Source organism: Nannospalax galili, unplaced genomic scaffold, assembly GCF_000622305.1.
Source record: "Nannospalax galili isolate Female #2095 unplaced genomic scaffold, S.galili_v1.0 scaffold611, whole genome shotgun sequence".
NCBI lineage: Eukaryota > Metazoa > Chordata > Mammalia > Rodentia > Spalacidae > Nannospalax > Nannospalax galili.
This window is the reverse complement of record NW_008330486.1, coordinates 2296666-2308162: the sequence shown is the minus strand read 5'-3', so window position 1 is coordinate 2308162 and position 11497 is coordinate 2296666. Positions and strand designations below refer to the sequence as shown.

The following is an 11497-nucleotide window of genomic DNA, read 5'->3' as shown; positions in this document are numbered from 1 at the left end:
TAGGGCCCAACACGCTTAAACCAAAAGCCACAAGGCCTTCTTACATATCTCACAGAGCACTTATATGCATTAAGAAAGTTTATAACATGCATTTAAATTACTCCTCTATCACCAAGATACCAATTGAGGCTTAGGTTTTTTATAAGAGCATTTTCTATATAATCAAACTAACATAAGGATGAATATAAAGTCTTGGCAGACTTGGTCTTTGCGGGTGCACTGGGACCTAGGCTGCTTTTCCTTCTGCCTTGTTCTGCCTGTTCACCCCAATTTTGGATTGTTTACAGATTCATGTACATGTTTATGAGTTCCTCAAGGATGAAAGGGAGCTAGGTTTCATGTTGACAATCTTTCCCCCAGGGCTGGGCACACTGCAGGCGCTGCCAGTGTGTGTTGAACGCATGTGTGGGGTCTCTTTGGCTACTTCAATGTGGGTACAGTAGGATTCTACCTGCAGCATTTTCTCCAAGAGTTTTTGAATTTTTGTTTATTTGTTTTTAATGGAAAAATAATATTTACTTGCAATATAAACAAAATCCCATTGCTGGCTTGGGAGTTATATATATATATATATATGTGTGTGTGTGTGTGTGTGTGTGTGTGTGTGTATGTATGTAGGGTCACAGATTTTTCCTTCATAAGATCATAAAGCAAAATTGGCCACTGTCTGTTTTTTTGAGACAGGGTCTCCTTGTAGCCCCAGCTGGCCTGGAACTTGCTATGTAGACCAGGCTGGCTTCAATCTCACAGAGATCCACCTGCCTATGCCTCTCTAGTGTTGGTATTAAAGTTGTGCCCCATGACACTCAGCTGGGTTTTGACTCTTAATCAAACATAATTTTCATAGTACACAGTACTTTTTAAAAAGCAGAAGAAACATGGTAACAAGTTTAATACAAATTATGCACTTAACTATTCTTTGGTTATTTTAAACAAATGATTTGGTTTTTTATTACTAAAAATATAAACTGCAACTACAGAATCAGCTTAACCTGTAAACATAATGAACCCTGTAAACATGTATTTACTACATAACTGTACAGGAGGGAAGGTGACTAGGAAAGGCAGGTCATCTTCATGTGTATTTAGAAAGACTGCTTGGCAGAGATTGCTTCATGTATTAAGAAGGAATGCTAAATACACTGGAAAATGATGACCCTATCCTGTGACTGAGCCATAAGGGGGTACAGGAAAGAGGAAGGCTAAACTTTTCACCCACTGCAAATAACAACTTGCTCGACTTCTCTCAGGACCCACCTTGTAAACGAAAGCTGCATATTAACAAATGCCAAATACTTTTCAAATGAAAGAGTAAACAATTTTTTTTTTGCAAGTGAGTCAGTTGGCTAAAAATATAGGTGACACACTTCCCAAAGTTGTTCAACGATCTCAGCAATATGGTGTTCTAGGCAAGTCCACGGAACAAACAGCTGCAATAGCACTAAATGTATTGTAGTTTACTGGATGTGAAAGACTTTCTTTTTCCAAATTTCAGTTTCCTTCTCAAAGAAAGCATCAAACTCTTCACACATGACACTCATTACAGATATTTCACAGTTATAATTTCAGTAGTTTAAGAAAGACTGCCTGGAAAATACTGTCAAGGAGATTAGTACGGACAAAACCAGGTCAGGGACTCAGACTTCATCCTGCCATGTAAAATGAACCCCAACAACAGAATGAAGTAACTGTATACTTCAGCGTGACTGAAATCATGGAGACTGTCATACTATGCCATCTGGGAAGAGCCAGCAGCCATGTTTTAGTAGTTCCCTGGAAAATTTTAAGACATGATTTTAATTTTGCTTATATAAAACTATGGCAGTCAAAACACCATAGATTCTTACTCTTAATCTAATCAACACCATCAAAACCCTGAGTGTTTTCAATCGCCATCTGAAGTTTATCCCATAGTTCTTCAAATGATTCATAGGGTGGCAGGTCCAATCGATTGAAGCTGAAAGAAGAGGGATGAATTGATTAGGAAAGACAGTGATGCAGCAAATATCACCATGGCAACCACAGTACTGTTGCAACTTGGGAAGAGCATGTTCCATCAGTGCTAACAGAGGCCAGACACAGAGCAGTCTCCAGGCAGGGACGTTCCCCTGACTCCTGTGCCATCCTGTCCTCACTTTCCTTTCCAAACAACTGGGTTCCTCGGTCAAGTTTGCCTCCCACATGGAATGTTCTAGTCCCTTTTGGAATAGGCCACCACCCACGGAATGGAGGTACTATATGTGACCAACCATTCAGATGGGCCTTCTACATCTTTAGCGACCTGGATTTTGAGTCAAGGCACCTCAGGTAAAGAAACAGAGGTTTCTGGGTTTGGGTCATGGTCTCTTCCTCTCTTCCAAAGCTGCCGCCCACCCAGCACTCTACCTGCTCCCCTTGGGCTAACTCAGCTCTGTCAAGGGTGAAGCAGGTATTTACCAGGTGTGCGCTCTTGGCAGCTTGTCGGGGGCACCCCACTGCTCAACTGTGAACGACTGTGGTCCATTCGAACCTACAGGGAAGATGAGTTTCTGTGGTTAATTTACTTTATCATGAATCCCTGGGCACCGCAAAACACATTTTTTCCATACATAGAACTTGTAACACAGAGAACTAATCTGAAAATAAAGCCTGCCCTGTGCTTGGATTTATTGGTGAGTCATAAAGTGAAGTGCTGTCATTTAATGTGTAAGTGCCTAGCCTCTCTGCTCCACCATGCTGCGTCTGGTTCCTGACCTGCTGCATCTTCACTTAGGATTTCCTTCACTGGAACAGAGAAAATGAATACTCTTTTGACTTTTGATTCTCGTTGTAAACAGTTTTAATTTTTTCCGATTATATAAATCTCTGTAAAAAAAACAGTTTTAACTTAGGGCCTCACATAGGCTAGCAAGCTCTCTACCACTTAGCTATATTCCCAGGCTTCAGGGTTTATTACATTTTTACTTATTATTATTACTATTATTATTTGTGTGTGTGTGTGTGCATGGGTGTGCACATGTGCATGCATGTGCCACAGTGAGTGTGTGGAGGTCAGGGAACAACCTGGAGTCAGTTCTCTCTACCATGTGGGTCCTGGGGATTGAACTGTCATCAGGCTTGGTGGCAAGTTTTTTTTTTTTTTTAACCTGCTAAGCCATCTCGCCAGCCCTGGTTTTTTGTTTATCTGTTTTTTATTTAAGACTGGGTCTCACTCTTAGCCCAGGCTGGATTGGAACTCACTATATAGTGGAGGCTGGCCTAAAACTTGTGGCAATCCTCCTACCTCCGACTCCTGAGATTACACGAGTTGTTTTGAGCATGTGGCATTCACACAGAAACTTTTACCTGCACATGATCCTACTTTTTTTCTCATTATGAACATTTTACAAACTATGTGTTCTCTTTCTCTCTCTCTCTCTCATTTTCTCTTAGCTCTTCTCCAGTCTTAGCATCCTTCAACCACCAGATTATCCATCCTGGTCTGTAATTTTCCATACTTTTCCTCCCATCTTATAGTCACATCCAAGGGTGTATGTATACTGCCAGAAGTGGCACTAAAATATTCTTCTCAGTATCAGAATTTCCTCAGAAGTGTAACTTTTCACACATTACAATCATGTTCACAGTTCAAAGTTTCACTGCTGGAGTTGTAGAGCGGTTAAGAGTAGATAGTGCTCTGGCAGGGGACCTGAGTTCAGTTCCTGGCACACAGTCACCTGTAACTCCAGCTCCAGGGGATCCGACACGCTCTTCTGGCCTCTTTAGGCACTGCATGCACACGGTGTACTTACATGCAGGCAAAATACTCAAATGCATAAAATAAAAATAAATATTTTAAAAAAGAACCAGGAGGTATCACATGATTCCTTGTTATGAAAATAGGAGCTGGAGTTATGGACAGTTGTCAGCTGCCATGTGGGTCTTCTGCAAGAGTAGCCAGTGCTCTTAACCACTAAGCCATCTCTGCAACCCCTCTTGGCTCTTTAAAAAAATATCTATCTGGGGGATGGAGAGATGGCTCAGCAGTTAAGAACACTGGTTGTTTTTGCAGAAGACCTGGGTTCGAATCCCAGCACCCACATGGCAGCTAACAACTGTCTGTAACTCTAGTCCCAGAGGATCCGACAGCCTCTTCTGTCCACTGCGGGCATTGTACAACATGGGTGCACTTACCTACATGCAGGCAATACACACATAAATAAAAATAATAAATAAAATAAAAAAATCTATCTAACATCTATCAATCATCTATCAATCAATCAATCAATCAATCTATCTCTCTCTATCATCAATCTATCTATGTATATAATTTCAGTTCTTTCATCTGCAAGCTGTCTATTGTGAAAACTCCAAGCTAACTAATAAAAACTTAACATTCTTTTTATTGGCTGTATATGTATTAAATTAAATTAACTATATAATTGTGAGCATTTCAAAGAAACATCTCCTCCTTTCTGCTAACACATAAGAATTTGAACTTATATTCTAATAAAAGTAACCCTGGCTCTGTATGTGGGATATTTCACCAAAATTTCAAACAGTTCATGAAATCATGGGACAGCAGAAGATGTTGGTCGCATGAAAGAGGGAAGGTGGGGCGAGAGTTGGAAAGGGACACTAGTCTGTCCTGCTACTAACTGCTACTGACTAGCTTGGGAAGATAGAGGGAACAGGACAAGTCACTGAAAGAACTCAAGTTAGGAGTTGGCAAGTGGCAAAGCTAATAACCCTTGTGGGTGGAGATGCGCAGGCAAGATAGACAGGTGATGCAAACATACACAGGAGCTTAACAAGGAGACCAGGTTTGACAAGAAGGAAGAGAGGTGAGCAAGCCCACCAGAAGCCACAGCTTCAATTTTGCAAAGAGTCATTGCCTGCACGGCTGCTGAGTCTACGTCCTGGAACAATTCGAATGTGTGTGCGGTGTACGCGCACGGGTCAGGCTCTTTTATCACGCTCTACCTTATTCCCTTGAGACATGGTCTCTCAATGAACTTAGAGCTGGGTTGGCAGCCAGTAGCAGCGATGTCTCCATTCTGCACAGAGCTGGGGTTACAGGTGTGTATGGCTATGCCTGGCTTTTTACATGGGTGCTGAGGATTTTAACTCCAAATGCTTGTGCAGCAAGTGCTCTTACCTGCTGAGACATCTCCGAAGATTCACAATTTTAATCTTTGTTGTTCTGAGCAGGACTCCAGATTTAACAATGACTTTGCTTAAAGATCTGTTATTGATATCTTTAAGAGAAAGTAGGGCTAGAAAGATGGCTCAGGAATTAAGAGCACTCACTGCTCTTCCAGAGGACCTGGGTTCGATTCCTATCACCCACATGGCAGCTAACAACCATTTGTAACTCCAGTTCCAGGGAATCTGATGCCCTCTTCTGACCTCCACGGGCATTGTATGACATGGTGCACTTACATACATGCAGGCAATATACTTATACACATAAAAATAAAAGCCGGGTGTGGTGGTGCATGCCTTTAATCTCAGCACTTGGGAGGCAGAGGCAGGTGGATCTCTGTGAGTTCAAGGCCAGCCTGGTCTACATAGTGAGTTCCAGGACAGCTGGGACTACAGGGAGACCCTGTCTCAAAAAGACCAAAAAAATAAAAATAAATAAAATATTACAAGAGCAATAAATATCAGTCCAATAAACAAGATCATCAACCAATGTGAGAAGAGTTTCTGTGGTTCACATTAGAAATAGCATTTGGAAGCTGGAGAGATGGCTCAGTAGTTAAAAGTGCTTGCTGCCTTGGCAGAGGACCTGAGTCCTAGCACCTTCGTGGTAGCTCACAACCAACTACCTATTATTCCAGTTCTAGGGAATCCAACACCCACCTCTGGCTTCTTTAGGCACCCGAATGAATATGGGGTACATAAACTCATGTAGACACACAGACACACAGACACACAGACACACACACACACAGAGACACACACACACACACACACAAATAAAAATAAATCTTAAAAAAAGAAATAGTTGGGCTGGAGATATGGCTCAGCGGTTAAGAGCACTGGCTGTTCTTGCAGAGGACCCGGGTTGGTTCAATTCCCAGCACCCACATGGCAGCTACAAAGCATCCTTAACTCCAGTTCCAGGGGAATCCGATGCCCTCTTCTGACCTCCGTGGCATTGCACAACACGGGTGCGCTCACATACATGCAGGCACTACACTCATACACAAAATTAAAAATTTTTTTTAAAAAAAGAAATAGTCCTTTTTTTAACCAGACAAACTTCTAGCATATAAATCTGGGGCATAAAGAATTCTAGATTATAGAAAACCTCACTAATTATTCAGAGTATCAAGAGTTCTCAGTCTTATTGGGGTCCTGCCATCTCCCACAAGAGTGAAGAATACTCTAATGAAATTCTCGACCCCACAGCTCGTTCCATACCACAGAAGGAAAAATAAGATTCTATGATCAAGAAACTTTTGGAAATGGTGTGTTTAAACTTTTTTTTACAGTAAGAGTTCTGAATCAGTTCCAAAGAAATCTACGGTAGTTCCTCTTTATCTGTGGGATCATTTCAAACTCCTCTGTGGAAGCCTGAAACAATAGGCAGCATCGAACCCCATATTTACTGTTTTTTACCTATACATGCATGTGTATGCACAGATCATAAAGCTTACTTTATAGACCAGGTGCAGTACAAAATGAAAAGTCTCATACGAGTAAGTAATAAATAAGTATCAATAGCTAACACAACACAACAGCACAGTAACAAAGGTATGTGAATGTGGTCCCTTGCCCTTTCTCAAAATATCCTCTTAATAGTTCTGACCTGTGGCTAGCTAACTGAAACAGCAGAACACAAAGCCATGGGTACAGGGGAATTTAACTTGCTTTAGTTCAGCCCACATATTCTGAGGAGACTAGTCATTGTTATAGGTCTGCTAACGCTCTGAAATGTCATCCTGAACAGTCACCCTAGAGGCATTGCTGTTTCTCAAAGCACAGACTGGGGACTAGAATAGAATTTAAAGTTCAAGAATGGAGGTAAATCAACCCATTTTACAATTTTCTCCTCTACGTGATTAGAAGGTAGAAATATATTTTGGCTGACTTTATATCACTTAAGAATCTTTTTTTTTTCCTGTCTTTTTGAGACAGACAAGGTCTCCCTGTAGCTCCAGCTGACCTGGCCCGAACTCTGTGAGATCCACCTGCCTCTGCCTCCCAAGTGATACAATTAAAGGTGTGCACCACCACATCCGGCTAAGAATCTTTTTTTAAGATTTACTTTTATTCTAATTTATGTGTATGTGTAAATGTGTGTTATGTGTGTATGTGCAGTGCTCACAGAGGCCAGAAGATGGCATTGGATCTCTTGGAACAGGAATTGCAGTTGGTTGTGAGCTGCCTGATGTGGGTGCTGGGAACTGAACTCAGGTTCTCTGGAAAAGTAGCATGTGCTTTTAACAGCTGAGCCATCTCTCCAGTCTATCACTTAAAAATTTTAATTCTTTTTGTGTATGTGTGAATGTGTGTGTGTTCATGCGTGTAAGTATGTAGTGGTCAGAAGACAACCTCAGATGTGTTTCCTTAGGCATCTTAATTTTCTAAAGATTTATCTTTATTTTAATTACATAGATGAATGTGTGCCTGGGTGCACATGTGAGTACAGTGCCTAAGGAGCCCAGAGGTGTCATAACTCCTGGAGCTGGGAACCAAACTTGGGTCCTCTGTAGTGCACACGCACACTCTTAACTGCTGAGCCATCTCTCCAGTCCCTCATCTCTCCAACCCTCCATCTCTCCAGTACACCCATCTCTCTAGCCCCCATCTCTCCAGTCCCCACTCTTTTTGAGACAGGGTCTTTTATCTGCCTGTGGCTGGACACATAGGCTGGTTGGCCATCGAGCTCCAGGGATCCACCTGTTTCTGTCTCCCAGCACTGAGATTACAAGTGTGTGCCCCCATGCTCAAACGGACTTAAGTCCTCATACTTCATGGTCAGCACTTTACTGACCAAACTCTCAAGTCCTTAATTCTTTTATTTTTAATTAAGCTAAACATTAGTGAAAATGATAGAAACTTGAAGTTGCTAATCAGTCATGAAAATGACAGCCAACATCTCTCCACTGCTGAACTGCTGAGAGATCTACAGAGAATCCTTACCGTAGAGTTCAGCAAATCCATTCATAGGCACACGGGATGTGCCGGTAACAAACTGAAGTAATCGTATTCTTTTTTCTGAATCCATCATTAAAACAGCCTGAATAACAAAGATTTCTGTTAGAGAATAGTTCTGAAAATAAGGTAGACAAATTATCCTTAAAAAATGCTATTAGAATTTTGGGAATTAATAATCACAAGTTCTTTTTTTTTTTTTTTTTGCTTCTCAAAAGTCGTATTTCCAAGACTTTCTGGCAATTCACTAGAATGGAATTACAGCAAAATGAAGTAACAAAAGCTTCTTGTCAGAGATGACTAATGGCTCTGTGTGTGTGTGTGTGTCTGTCTGTCTGTTGGTCTGTGCACACACACATGCATGTAGAGGCCAGAGGTCAATCTCAGCTTTATTTCTCAGGAGCCATCCACCTTAACTTTTGGAGACAGGGTCTCTCAATGGCCTTAAGCTCAAGTAGGCAAGGCAGGGAATCTGCCTGGATCAACCTTCCAACATACTGCAAATACACATCATCATGACCAGCATTTTTCTTTTGAGTCCAGGGGGATCAAATTCAGGGAGGGTCTCAGTGCCTTGCAAGCACTTAACCAACTGAGTTATTTCCCTAGCCCCAACTCATGGTCTTAAAAAAACTATATTTATTGGGACTGGAGCGATGACTCAGTGGTTAAGAGCACTCACTTCTCTTACAGAGGACCCAAGTGTGTTTCCCAGCACCCATATGGCAGTGTACAACTCCAGTTCCAGGGGATACGATGTTCTCTTCTGGCCTCTGTGGATACCTATACATGTGATGCACATAAACTCATGCACACACACATACATGTATACCTTTAAAGTCTTAAAAATTACATTTACTGATATTATTGAATGGCGTATTTACCTATAAGAAAATTTAAGGGAGCCATTTTGCAGGCTACTGCAAGTTCTCCTGAAAGCCTCCACTTAGGTGAAAAGCTACCTAGGTCAGCCCATTTACTAAAATTCTGAATGCCTTCCATATTAACTTCTGAATACACAGGAGGCTGGGGTCAGGAGGCTGGGGTCAGGAGGCTGGGGTCAGGAGGCTGGGGTCAGGAGGCTGGGGTCACACCCAAAGGTACACAATACAAAAGCAAAGGCAAGTTTTGCTGACTTTTGTATTTTTCTGGATTACTGTGTGCAGCCCAGTGCTGTACTCAGGAGTTGACTAGTAATATTTAATCGACTACGAAAAGTAATTTATGGCAGCAGAAGTTTGAAGTCACCTTCCAAAACCACTGGATGACCTGGTGATTTGCGCTGTAGCCATTCTTGTACTTTGTATGTTCTCTCCAGTCGTTCACATCCACGTCTCCCAGGCCACACATAAGAAGCTGCAGAAAACAGGCAGAACCGTGAGCAAGAAAAACCGCAGGGCAAAATTCCTGCTTCAGCATAAAAACACTTCTCTATTTTCACAGTTTTATTTGTGTGTGCATACACGTCATGTCATGTGCGTGGAGGTCAGAGGACAACTTGTAGGCGTCAGTTCTCTCCTTCCACTATGTAGGGCCCAGGGATTGAACTCAGATCATCAGGCTTGGTAGCAAGCACCTTTACTCACTGAGCCATCTAGTCGGCCCTCTTGCTCTCTCTTTTTTTTTAAGACAGGGTCTTCTGTAGCCCAGATTAGCCTCAAACTCACTATGTGGTTGAGGATGACACTGAACTACGGATCGTCCTACTTCTACCTTTCTAGTGCTAGGATAACAGGCATGCCTGGTTTATGCTGTGCTGAGGATGGAACCTGGGGCTTTATGCATGCTAGGAGACATGCTACCAACTGAGCCACAGCCCCATCTTCTCTCTCCCACCCCTTCTTCCTCCTCCTCTCCCCTCTGGTGGTGCTGGGAATTGGACTCAGGGCCTTGTGCATGCAAAGCCAACACTCTTACCACTAACCATATTCCTAGACACACGTAAAAGTATTTCTTACCTCTAGTTCATTTTCATCAAAAATTTTGATGAGATCCTGTGGTATCAGTTCAAAAAACCCCTAGTAGAAAAAAATGTATTGAAACCCTGGTTAGCAGGCTCAGGGGATGTTCCTACACTTCAGCTCGTTACGCTCCAAAGGAGGCCATTTGAATTTTTACCACCCCACATTCATGAGCTCTCCACCAAGATCTCAACACGAACAAGAAAATGTGGGTGCTGCAGTCTTTCCTCCCTTGCTGTTTCTCAAAGAGGTTTCCAAGCCTCCTTCCCTTCGTCATCCTGCCTTCTTCACAGTAGTAACTCCCATTTGTGAAGGAAAACAGAGGCAAGTCCACAGGACAGACGCCCAGCCCCCATCCCACAGCAGTGGTGGGAGGGGCACATTCACAGGCTCCGCCCTCTTCCGCTGCTTTCTAGGAGAGCAGGGTTCTCTAGGGCTGACTCTTCAGCCCTGGAAGTCTGTCTAAATCAAAAACAGAAGAGCAAGCACCTCTCTCCTCTTCCTTTATAGCCCGGTACTTAACAGTAGTTAAAGCTGGAGAATCCAATTGCTCAGCCCCCAATTCCTCAGCTCACTGCACCTGCTCTGCCGCTTCCCTGAAACTGGGTGGACAGAGTCAGCTTTGTAGCTCTATGTAGTAAACACTTAGTATTTCTTAGCTTATTTGATATCTGCTCTTCAAAAAATTAATTTGTATTTTGTGTCTGTGTATATATGTGTGGGTGTAAGTGTCCCACAGCATGTGTGTGGAGGCCAGAGGACAACTTAAAGACATTGGTTTTCTCCTTCTACCATGTATATGCCTCGGAGATCGAACTCAGGTCATCAGGCTTAGCAGCAAACACCTCTACCCACTGAGCCATCTTGCCAGCCCAGTCTTCTCTTAACATATTGCTCCCTACTTGTTTTGTTTCGTGGGGTAGGGGCAGGAGCTTGCTATGTAACCCAGGCTGGACTGGTACTCTCTCTCTATGTAGCCCCGACTGGTCTTGGGCTTGCAGCAATCCTCCTGTCCCAGCCCCCACTCATGGCATGCTTGCTCATCTTTATTAATTTCCTCCAAACTCTCCTTTTCCAGCTGCCATTCACAAAGGACACTGAACATACCGGTTCCCACCGGTGTGGCCATGACATCCATGGCTCTTTCTTGCTGCGTGTTTCTCTAGTTCACAGCTTCACCAGGCAAATGCAGACACTCCGGCCTGTGTCCCTGTTCCCCAACCCCACTGAAACGCACTCGCAGCTCTTCCCACTGATGCAGTCAGTCTCAGCTCCCATCCTTGGCATTTCTTACCTAATCACCATGGCTTTCCCAGCTCTGCCTTGGCCTCCTCTAATTCACTCTGCACACCATTTCCAGAACAAGCCAACTAAACTGTAACTGGATCCTAGTGTTTTATTATATATATATA

The 11497-nt window shown here is 42.8% G+C and overlaps 1 protein-coding gene across 8 annotated transcripts in view; it reads right to left on the bottom strand.

Moving 5' to 3' along the window:
• Positions 1-838: 838 nt before the first annotated feature.
• The window catches only part of Nedd4 (NEDD4 E3 ubiquitin protein ligase), a 128248-nt gene continuing 117589 nt past the window's right edge, over positions 839-11497 (bottom strand). For all 8 annotated transcript variants that reach the window (XM_029570757.1, XM_029570764.1, XM_017801913.1 and 5 more), the window contains 5 exons: positions 10083-10142; positions 9373-9480; positions 8113-8209; positions 2437-2509; positions 839-1957 (listed from right to left, as the gene is read on the bottom strand). In XM_029570757.1, the coding sequence (XP_029426617.1) occupies positions 1855-1957; positions 2437-2509; positions 8113-8209; positions 9373-9480; positions 10083-10142 (441 nt within the window). In that variant the 3' untranslated portion in view covers positions 839-1854. The remainder of the gene's footprint in view (positions 1958-2436; positions 2510-8112; positions 8210-9372; positions 9481-10082; positions 10143-11497) is intronic.